This window comes from Talpa occidentalis, unplaced genomic scaffold, assembly GCF_014898055.3.
Source record: "Talpa occidentalis isolate TD23 unplaced genomic scaffold, MPIMG_talOcc4v2.1 talOcc4.9, whole genome shotgun sequence".
In the NCBI taxonomy this organism is placed as follows: Eukaryota; Metazoa; Chordata; class Mammalia; order Eulipotyphla; family Talpidae; genus Talpa; species Talpa occidentalis.
This window is the reverse complement of record NW_023605305.1, coordinates 38,132,838-38,143,646: the sequence shown is the minus strand read 5'-3', so window position 1 is coordinate 38,143,646 and position 10,809 is coordinate 38,132,838. Positions and strand designations below refer to the sequence as shown.

Sequence of the window (10,809 nt, the reverse complement as noted above, 5' to 3'; positions counted from 1 at the left end):
TGGGGAGCAGGCTGCTGTGCGCCCGGGCCGGAAAGGGGGGCTTCCGGGGTGCGGGGTGGCCTAGCGGGTGTGATGTAATCACGCCTCTCCTGCGTCAAGGGGCGGCTCCGGGGACGCGGAGACGGGGAGAAAGCGGGGTGCAGTCGGCGCCCGCTCGGCTCCGCAGCTCCGCAGCCCGCCGCCGCCACCCGCGCCCCGCGCCAGGCCCCTGACCGCTGCCCCGCCGGCCGGTAGCCCCCCACGACCACCCTCAGCCCCGTGCGCCCCGGGCGCGCCATGAAGTCGAGCTCAAGAGGCGGCGGATCTGGAGGCCGAGGCGGGGGCGGCTGGGGGGGCGGCGGCTGGGGCGGGGGGCGCGGCGGCGGCAGCAGCGGGGGGGGCAAGGGAGGGGGCGACGGCGGCGGGCCGGGGGCCAAGGGGGGCTTCGGGGCGCGGACGCGCGGCTTCGGCGGCGGCCGGGGCCGGGGGCGCGGCGGCGGGGACGGGCGGGACCGCGGCGGCGGGCAGAGGCGCGGCGGCGTGGCCAAGGGCAAGAACCGCCGCAGGAAGCTTGCCAACATGGTGTCGGTGGAGCCGCACCGCCACGAGGGCGTCTTCATCTACCGCGGCGCGGAGGACGCGCTCGTCACGCTCAACATGGTGCCCGGCCAGTCGGTGTACGGCGAGCGGCGCGTCACGGTGAGCGAGGGCGGCAGCAAGCTGGAGTACCGCACCTGGAACCCCTTCCGCTCCAAGCTGGCCGCCGCCATCCTGGGCGGGGTCGACCAGATCCACATCAAGCCCAAGTCCAAGGTGCTGTACCTGGGCGCCGCCTCGGGCACCACCGTGTCCCACGTCTCCGACATCATCGGCCCCGACGGGCTGGTGTACGCGGTCGAGTTCTCGCACCGCGCGGGCCGCGATCTGGTCAACGTGGCCAAGAAGCGAACCAACATCATCCCGGTCCTGGAAGACGCCCGGCACCCGCTCAAGTACCGCATGCTCATCGGGATGGTGGATGTGATCTTTGCCGATGTGGCCCAGCCGGACCAGTCCCGCATCGTGGCTCTGAACGCCCATACCTTTCTGCGCAACGGCGGCCACTTTCTCATTTCCATCAAGGCCAACTGCATCGACTCCACCGCCTCTGCCGAGGCGGTGTTTGCTTCTGAGGTGAGGAAGCTGCAGCAGGAGAACTTAAAGCCGCAAGAGCAGCTGACCCTGGAGCCCTATGAGAGGGACCACGCGGTGGTCATCGGAGTGTACCGGCCCCTTCCCAAGAGCAGCAGCAAATAGCGCTCGGCTCCATCTGTCGCTGAGCTCTACCCACAGCTGTGCTCGGTGTGAATATGTATGTGTTTTCTTTGTGTGGTGTTTTTCTTTCTTTTTCTATTAAATGCCGTGCAGAAACAGATTTCGGGTGTACTGGTGAGGTCGGACTAGGATTTGGTACTGTGACATCAACCCCCAAATCCCAGGGACCTAAAACAGCTGGTGGTGTGGGTCCATGGAGAACAGTTTGAGAGCTGTGTTTAATCTCATTACTCACTCCGCAGGGCCCTGGCTCCCCAAGGCCCTTCTTCCATGCTTCCTTATCGCAGACCAGGGGAAGGAGCGCTGAGAGATTGCTAATAAGCTTGTAAAGTGCCTGGTGGAAATGTGGGGGGACTTCCATTCACATTGTCCAAATCACATGACCAAGTCAGACTCCCGGGAGTGGTGCAGGATACTAATGGGCTGTCATAGAGTCTAAAACAGCCCAGCTGTCTGACCCCAAGTCAGAATCTACACCATGATAAATATTTAGCAGTTTACTCCTCAGCTAAGCCTTTTTGCATTCCCTAGTACATGTAATCCACACACCATCCCCAGGATGGCTCTTTTTATTTTTTTCCCCACCATTTCTCTTTTATATGCGAAACAGCAGGGCTTCTGAAAGTAAACTGGTTGCCCAAGTATAACTAGCCAGTAAGGAAGTGGCCAATTTGGGGCTCTAAATCCTCTACTGTTTACTCTACAGTGACATCTTACCTCCCACACCACCCACACTGGACAGATTACAAGTCTCAACACACATATCAAGCAGGACTACATAGCTTCCTTGTCTTCTTTCTTCCACATCCCTGCACGACCCTTCCTTAGATTTCAAAATAGAAAACAAGGCAGGAGGTAACATGTGGGTACATCTCACACAGTGTTCCCACCACAAAGCATAACATACCCAAAGGGGCATCACTGTGTCTGAGAAACAACCTGAAGAAATAACCCCCCAGGGCCTCCCTGGTGGCACAAGGTGTTAAGATGCAACCTATGAAGCTATCCGCCGCCACTGCAGCATGAGTTAATCCCCCTGCCAGGTTGCTGACCCACATCGTGCAGCAGACCTCTCCTGACTCACCCTTTGCTCCCCTCAGCAATCTGCCTGTTCTGTTCCCCACTCTGTCTCTGGTGAGTCCTCTTAACCCCCACACTTCTGGCCTGTAACCCAGTTCTTGTATGCATAAATAAATAAATCCTTTAAAAAAATAGAAAAGACCCCCTAGAAAGTACCATCTCTGAAGGGTATTTTCTGCAGAATGTGGGTGATAAATTCAATGCACTCAATCTTGGCTCGCCGAACCATCCATCCTGAAAGAAGTAGAGGAGTGAGAAGCCCGAGAATGGAAATACAGTAAACCAGGCCCTGACAAGGTCTTCATTTATCCCTTCACTTGTACATTAAAAACATCCCTGCTGCCAGTTGCCAGTATCATCAACAGTCTGAGAATGATTGTTCCCTGATGCATCCTTGGGAGGGTGGGTTTACTCTCGTAAGATGTGCTTGGGTAGGGATTGGGGTTTGTCAGCATTTTTTGAGGATATACTTCTTAAATGAACAAAAAGAATATAAATCAGTTTTTTTAAAAAGCAGCTACCCCTCCAAACCTGCCTGTAATCCACACACACACACACACACACACACACACACACACACCCCAAGCTACAATGCAGGGGGAGAGCTATAGTTCAGATCTGCCAGTAAGACTGACTCACAAAGATGCAGATGAGTGGAGTAGATGTGAAATCTTCACTGCAACCCTGCAAATCAAGGGTTATTATTCCCATTTACCAGAAGAGAAAAATGCAGTTCAGAGACATGGATGGCATGACTTGCTTAAGAGCTCTCAGTGAGACTCAGCCAGAAAGCAAACCCACAGGAGTCTGGCTTAAAAACCCAGGCCCTCTCCCTAGGCTCCTCTGTGCTGGCTCCTTTGTTTTGAAAAACCCTTTCTCCAATTCTGGGCCCATTACTTTATTTTTAAGATGACACCCTGAGACAGGGGATGGACTCCCAGGACAGGAAGATTATTTCCAGAATCTTACAGGATTTAGTCCTTCCTCACAGCCAGCTCAGCCTCCTTAATAAGAATCTCTTTGTTCTTTGTTCTTCCTTAAAGGGTTTCTGTCCTGTCCGCCAGTATGGGGGACAGAGTGGGGGAAATATCTTCTTTTTTTTTTTTTTTTGGAAATATCTTCTTTAAGGGGCCTGAGTGAAGAGAGAGAGAGGATGAATTTGCAATCCATCTGAACTGCAGGTCATCAATGAAGAAATGGCATGAAAACAACCTCCTAAAGAATATCTCTGAGTTGCAGATGGGTTTTTGGGCAATAGAATGACATGGTAAGTACTAAGAAAAATATGGGAATAAGAACGAAGGGAATATGGAAGGGAAGCTTGAAGCCAGGTTGTGGATGACGGGGCTGGGGGGATGTATGGACTGTGACTCCAGTGGGCAGTGAAGTCCAGGAAACCTAGAGATAGCAGTGATACCAATCCCAACTTGCCCAGAGCATTAAATCGGGATCTCCAGGTCTCTTAGGCCACTTGGATTGTCATAACAAAATACCACCATATGGGTGGCCTACCCAATAGACCTTTATTTTCCCATTTTTCTGGCGGCTGGAACTCCAAGGTCAAGATGCCAGCAATGTTGGTTTCTAGTAAAGCCTTTCTCCTTGGTAGTTTGATGGCTGCTCTCTCCCTATACCTTCACAGGGCGTTTTTTCTATTTTCATGAGAGAAGTGGGAGGTGGAGGTAGGAGAGAGTGGGAAGGGGAAGGAGAGGGAGGGCAAAGGGAGTGAAGGGAGGGAGGAACAGAGAGAGGGGCCCAGGTGTCTCTTTTTATAGTATATCATTGAGATCAAATTAGGGCCCTATGCTTAAGACCTCCTTTAGCCTTAACTGCTGCCTTAAAGGCCCCTCTCCAGGGCCTCCCTGGTAGGATCTCCAGCCAGCCAGGGAGCTACCCACATGGCGCAGCAGATCTCTCCTGTCTCACCCACTGCTCCCCTCAACAGTGCATTTCAGTCAGTCTGCCTGCTCTATTCCCCACTCTGTCTCTGCTGAAACCTCTCACCCCCACCCCCGGACCTCTGGCCTGTACCCCAGTTATTGTATGCATAAATAAATCTTAAAAAAAAAAGCCCTATCTCCAAACCTAGTCACATCTAGAGTCACAATAATTAGAGGGGAGGGTACAACTTAGCCCATAACACTAGGGGGAGTGGGAACTTTTAACTAAAATGCATATCTTGTTGACTCTGGAGAGATGACAGGAAAAGCAATGTGCATATGATAACAGCAGCAGAGCTTGGGGCATGGTGTGTGCCCTGCACGTTCTCTTCTCCCCACTTTCCTCTGATTGCCAACAGTGCAGAAATAACACTAATGACCCACTGAAGTAGTACTTAGTACAAGTTTATTGTGCACATACTGGAATGACAACTTGCAAACCTGAGCACTCAAGCCAAAACATGGAATGGGGCTCAGGGGTAAATTGTTACAGAGCAGTTTCTATATGAGAAGGTAGTGAAACTGTTCTTCGTAGTGAGCCATTGTTAATATTGGAACTTTCTTAGAAAAGAATTGGGTGATGGTTGCCTCATATCAATTTTGGGAAACAGTTTAAATGTTCCTTATAATGTCCAAAGGCATTATCAAGAAATGACCTAGATTATGGTAGACATGTGAATGAAGCTAAATGACTTTTTCTGACTCAAGAGGTTTTATCTGCTCCTGGAAATCTCAAGGCTGCGCTCCACTAGTTTTTGAAATAATATCATCAACATAAGATAACAGAAGTGTTGGAGACACAAAGAAATAATCCCATAACTCTTTGGATTTTTTTAGACTAGCAAGTAATCAAACAGGCATCAGATGATTTATAAGAAAAAAGTTAAGAAGTTTAATAATAACATCTGTCCCCCTATGTGGGAGAAACCCAACAGGACTAACTTGCCCATGTGGCTTCAGATGCCATCTTAAAACAGCTTAGCTAAAACAAGGGTGGGTGAGGGAAAAGAAAGTTTACCAAGAAAAGCACCACAAACAAAAGGAATACATATTCAAATTCTGCCTTTTCCTGGGAAAGAGATGGGGCCTCTCTGGGAGACACTCTCAGAGAAGTTCATATGTAAACATCTTTTTCAGAAGCGATCTCTACCTGACCTTCAGAACCTTCCCTCCCACGAAATCAAATTTTGCAAAAAAAAAAATTGGGGGATGGCATGTGTTATCCCCAGTCATCCCAGCCCAGGTAGATTCACCGTCAGTTCTAGTGACTTGAAGGAGAATTTTTGAGTGAGCCCTTCGCATTATTTTTACAGGTTTTCATGGCAAAGGGTGTGGGGGAGACACCCCCTGTGAATCTCTACATGCTCTTTTCTCTGGCCTTTCTCTGGCGTTCTCTTGTGGCCTCTTCCTCTCCTGGCCATTCTGCCCTAGCCCTCTCTAACGCCGCCCTTATATCCCTGACTTCCAGGTTGGATGGTGCACACCTGCACATGCGCACACACCCATGCTCAGGTGTCCACAGTCAGGCACACGTGCCCCACATTCACACGCCCTCTACTTTAAGAAGGCCGCAGGTGATAGCCACAGAGGCCCATGGCGTAAAAGCCTGACAAACTTCACTGACACGACAGGTTTGTAATCCCCTACAGTGGCTGGGAATTGAGTTAGCATAAGGGCCAGAGGTCACACTAAGTGTGTGGGAGCCCGGCAGGCTTCTGAGAGGACCACTAGGAGGTGGGCAGAGCTGGCTGCTGAGTTTCAGAGCTAGAGCAGCCGGGCAGAAGCCAGGTGGAGACCCCGCCCCACTGCCAGGAAGTGCCCACCTGTAGTCACTGCGCAGGTGCAGCGAGGCGCGGCTGGTGCTTAAAACCCCCGCCAAAGAGAAGGAGCAGGGGCCGCAGCGAGGAAGACACAGATCCCACCTCGCGCCGCTCACCTGCACTGCTGTCTCCATCAGCCTCCCCTGCCAGACGCCTCCTGGGATGAAAGGAGAAAGAAGAGGGAGGGTAAAAAAGATTAGATCCAAAGGAGACTCTTTTAAACCCGAAAAAGCCGACTTTTAAAGTTTTAAACTGGCAGTTTCCCTCCCAGCCCCAATCCTGCGCTCCGGCAAGACGCCTCCCACCTGCGAGCCGCGGTGAGTACTCAGATTCGCTCCTCTCACTCCTGCTGTCCAAGCGCTCACTGTGTGCCAGGCGTAGAGCTAAACACGCGTGGGACTTTTGAAGATATTGTTTTAAAATTATGTGAACAAACATAGTAGAACATTCTGAGGTCGGTAATCAGCCTAATGAGCGGCCGGTGCCAGCGGCCAGCGCACGTGTCTAAGCTCCTAAGCGCGCGGCCTGGAGCCGGACAAAGCCCGTGAGCCGCGTGCACAGCCAGGGTCTGGCTCAGCCCCATACCGTTGAGGGGCCTTTTGGGTTGGTTTGTAATGAAATGCTCAGAAATAACTGAGGTAACACCTTCCATGAATCACCCAACTTGTTTTAGCAAAAGTTTCTTGTGCGCCACAGAAAGCACCCAAATCGTGGAGTGAGGTTGGGTGGGATTGTTACAAAGCTGCATAGAGAGTGCGGGGGAGTGACTGTTTATCTTATTGTTCACAGTGATTGGTTATAAAATTATAATTTTCTTAAATAAGGCATTGGTTGGTGGGTCCCTCCTGTCAACGTTGGGAAAGTTTACATTTTGCTTATGTGTTCCAGAGGCGTAAAAAAAAATAATTAAAAAAAAGACCAGGTTAAGTTAGTCTTGGAAGTGAAGCTAAATTCAGCTTTGCCCCTTTGATTCAAGGGATGTGTCTGCTGGTTTTCTTTTGCTTTTTGAGTTTAACATTTTTCCCCTATGGGTCATTCCCTTAGCCTGCTGATACAGCCTTACTGTGCTTCCCACCTTTGATGTAGCTCAGGTCCAAGAATCACTTCTTGCTGTTTCCACTAGTTGAATCACCAGGTGAGGGCCAGGTGGAGGCATCTCCACGGTTTGTGCAGTTTGGCTGATTCTATGCAGTTGTCTGATGCTGATGGAGTCTGTGATTGCTGAGAGGTTCCAACAGGCATTTAGAACTGTCATGAGCATACAGTGCCCTAGGGAGGTTGATAGTGCCCTAGGGAGGTTGATATGAGGACCATGGAGAGTGTAGCCAAGGATTGGAAAATTCCCTGGAGATGCCCAGAGCCCAATTTAACTGGTTAATTAAGTCAAAAGGGTTATAATCAGATTCAAGTGTTACCTTTCTAAGTCAGTCAACCTTTTGGGGGGATAATGTGTAATTGGGCTTCAGAAAACATTTAAAAAGTTACTACGTAGGCACAACATGATATGCATTGACAATCTGGTAATCCCTTGATCACTGTGGGCAGGATGAGTAGAAGGATGATTTATTTCAGGAGGTGGGGTCATGGGTGAGCTTCCACCTGAATTAGTCTCTGTGATGTGAGCAATCAGGTAGTTTGTTATAAATTCTGAGTTTGGAGAATTACCAGTTGAGAAGATTTCTAGAATTGACTTAGAAGCATCTCCAAATGGTGGAATGAGGATGGCAGTTTGTGTCTGGTGTTTTTCCTGGTTTGCAGTTTCTTCGACGGATGAGGTCAGGTATTCTGTTGAGCTTTCTCAAGTAACCCACTCAGCACAGGCATAAATCCTGTGCATACATGGTCTGCGTGGTGGTTTTCTCAAGTTTATGTCAGTTGTTGGGCTCTGGGAAAAGGGCAATTTTATTTCACCACGATTCCAAACTGGAAGGCTGGGAGAAAATTGGAAAGGTCAGTTTGGAGAGTGCTGCCAAATATTGAAAGAAACTAGAAGAATTCGGGATCCAAACCAAACCTCAAAGACAACAGCACTAGAATCTGATATCTACAGAGGTGCATTACTAAGACACAATTTTTCTCTTAATAATCATTCCCATTTCAAAGATAACCACAGAAAGAATAATTTGTTTGCAAATTATTCTAATTTCTACAAACATGCCCCTGCTATTTACATAAGCACAATAGGAATAGCTCTTTTAAATTTCATTGGCTGAAACTTTTCATACAGTATTTCAGATTAGGCCTTTTAAAGTCTCTTTAGACTAAGAAGCCAAACTAAGCACTTGTATAATTGTGTCCTATTATAAGGGGATTAGATTCATATTGAAATAACGTAGTATATGTTGTCATGAAAAACAAGAATAACTTGATAAGTCCCGGAATTCTGGAGGGACCAGGTAAAGAGGAAAAAAGTAAATGTTTCAATATTTATTGCCAAATTGCTGTGTGATGGATAGCTTAAAAAAGAGGAGGAGAGGGCCTCCCTGATGGCGCAAGGGGTTAAGCACAGCACTATGAAGCAATCCACACCCTCTGTAGAACAAGTTTGATCCCTGGCCAGCTAAGGAGAAACCCACATGGTGAGGCAGACCTCTCCTGTCTCTCCCGCTGCTCCCCTCACAGTGTATTTCAGTCAGTCTGCCTGTTCTGTTCCCTACTCTATCTCTGGTGGATCCTCTCACCACCACCCCCCACATCTCTTGCCTGTACCCCAGCTCTTGTATGTGTAAATAAATCTTTTTTTTTTTTTAAAAGATTTATTTATTTATTTGTTTATTTATTTATACAAGCACTGGGTACAGTCAGAAGTGCAGGAGGGTGAGAGGATTCACCAGAGCCAGAGTGGGGAACAGAACAGACAGACTGACGAAATACACTGCTGAGGGGAGCAGCGGGCGGCAGGAGAGGTCTGCGCGCCATGTGGGACCCTCCTCCGGTGGTAGGGGAGCAGCCGGGGATCGAACCGGCGCTGCAGAGGCTCCGGGCAGCTTTGCAACCCAGCGCTCAACTGCTGCGCCACCGGGGAGGCCCTGTAAATAAATCTTTGAAAAAAAAAAGGGGGAGGAGAAAAGGGTCCTTGAAATCTGGAAAGTGAAACATAAAAGAATCAGCAGCAATTTAAAACAGTTCTAAAAATTACATTCACCATCATGCAGTAGGTCTCCTGTAATTTTTTTTGTGCTGCTTCTTGGATTAGCAGCTTTATGAACCAATCAGTTTTCCAATAGCATTATAGGAATTCTTATCCAGTTCAGTTTGGCGTCATTTGTAATCCCTCATGGCCACCAAGCCCCACAGAGGCTCCTGCTCCAGGTCCGTTGTCCAGTAGATACTCCCCTCCCACTACCTGCAGGTAAGCTTCTCTCTGGAGGACTCTGGTTCCTGCCACATCACCCTAGAATTCCAGGAGATGGGGGCAGCACTCCTGATTCCTCTGTAGCCTGGGGCAGGGGCAGTGAATTCCCGTCCTGAGGTGACACAGAACTGTCCTTTGCAGGGGTCCATTCATAAAATTAGGCAAAGTGTTTACATGACACTGGGGGTAGAAGGGATGGGGAAGGCTTAATTCTGTGAAAGTAAACTCGACTGCAGACAAGAATCATTGGGTTGGCAAGCATATTAATAAGGGAAAAATCTGGAGGTAGAACCCAAAGCTTGTATTGCTTCTGTTTCAGTGCAGAAATGTACTTGTCAATAACCTTTAATGTGGCCCTCAAATTGTGGACTTCTAAGTCATGTCCATGACATTAGGGGGAAACTAACTTGTTTAGCCTAAAATGCTTCTCTGATTCTGTCTCTAATCTGAACACAGATTTTTTCTCTTCTAGTAGTTCTATTGCTAGTGCTCTTGATATCAAATTTTCCTCCTTTACTGAAAATAACGTATTTGAGACAATTTTATTCCTTTAGTGGGCACTGGAAGCACAACATGGTAATCAGTCTTGCCTTATGCACTATGATTTTGCTAGAAATAACAGATCCAGTGGTAAAATGTCAGGTGAATAGAAGCTGATGGTGTGTGAAGGTCTAGAGGCAAATAACCTAGAGGTAGCCCAGCGTACTGGTAGCCAATGTGCCAGTGTGCACTAACTCAAAATATAAACACACTTAAGGGGGGTGAGGGGTGAATTCCGGCTGTATGCAGTAGCCATGGGAAGGAAGCAGAAGTTGTCTATATGGAGAACACCATCTCTCTTACCCCTCCAGGGGTTGTAATCTCCCTTCCCAAGCTCTTTCCTCCCCACTTTTGACCACGTCACCACCTTTAGGAACCCCAAATCCAACACTATTCAACCCCATAGCGACTTCCAACTCTCTGACCCCCTCTTTTCACCACACCTTCAACTCCCCTCTCCACAGCCACCTTGCCGCCCTCGGACTGCTTGGCCCGTCCTTAAAGTCACTTCATTGTGCAGTTCCTTGTCCTTTTCAGAGAAGATAGGTTTTATTTTTTGAAATTTATTGAGACTTATGCCTTGGTCTTTTATGTGATCAGTTTTTGTGAATGTTCCATGTGTGCTTAAGAACATGAACTCTTTTTTTTTTTAAACATTTATTTATTTATTCAAGATTGATTGATTGATTTATACAAGCACTGGGTACAGTCAGAAGTGCGGGAGGGTGAGAGAATTCACCAGAGCCAGAATGGGGAGCAGAACAGGCAGAAGGACCGAAGT

General features: G+C 48.7%; 1 protein-coding gene across 1 annotated transcript; it reads left to right on the top strand.

The window, feature by feature from the left end:
* The first annotated feature begins 276 nt into the window (after window positions 1-276).
* On the top strand, window positions 277-1,275 carry FBLL1 (fibrillarin like 1). Its single transcript, XM_037499015.1, has one exon. The coding sequence runs from the start codon at window positions 277-279 to the stop codon at window positions 1,273-1,275; it is 999 nt and encodes a 332-aa protein (XP_037354912.1).
* The last annotated feature ends 9,534 nt before the right edge of the window (window positions 1,276-10,809 follow it).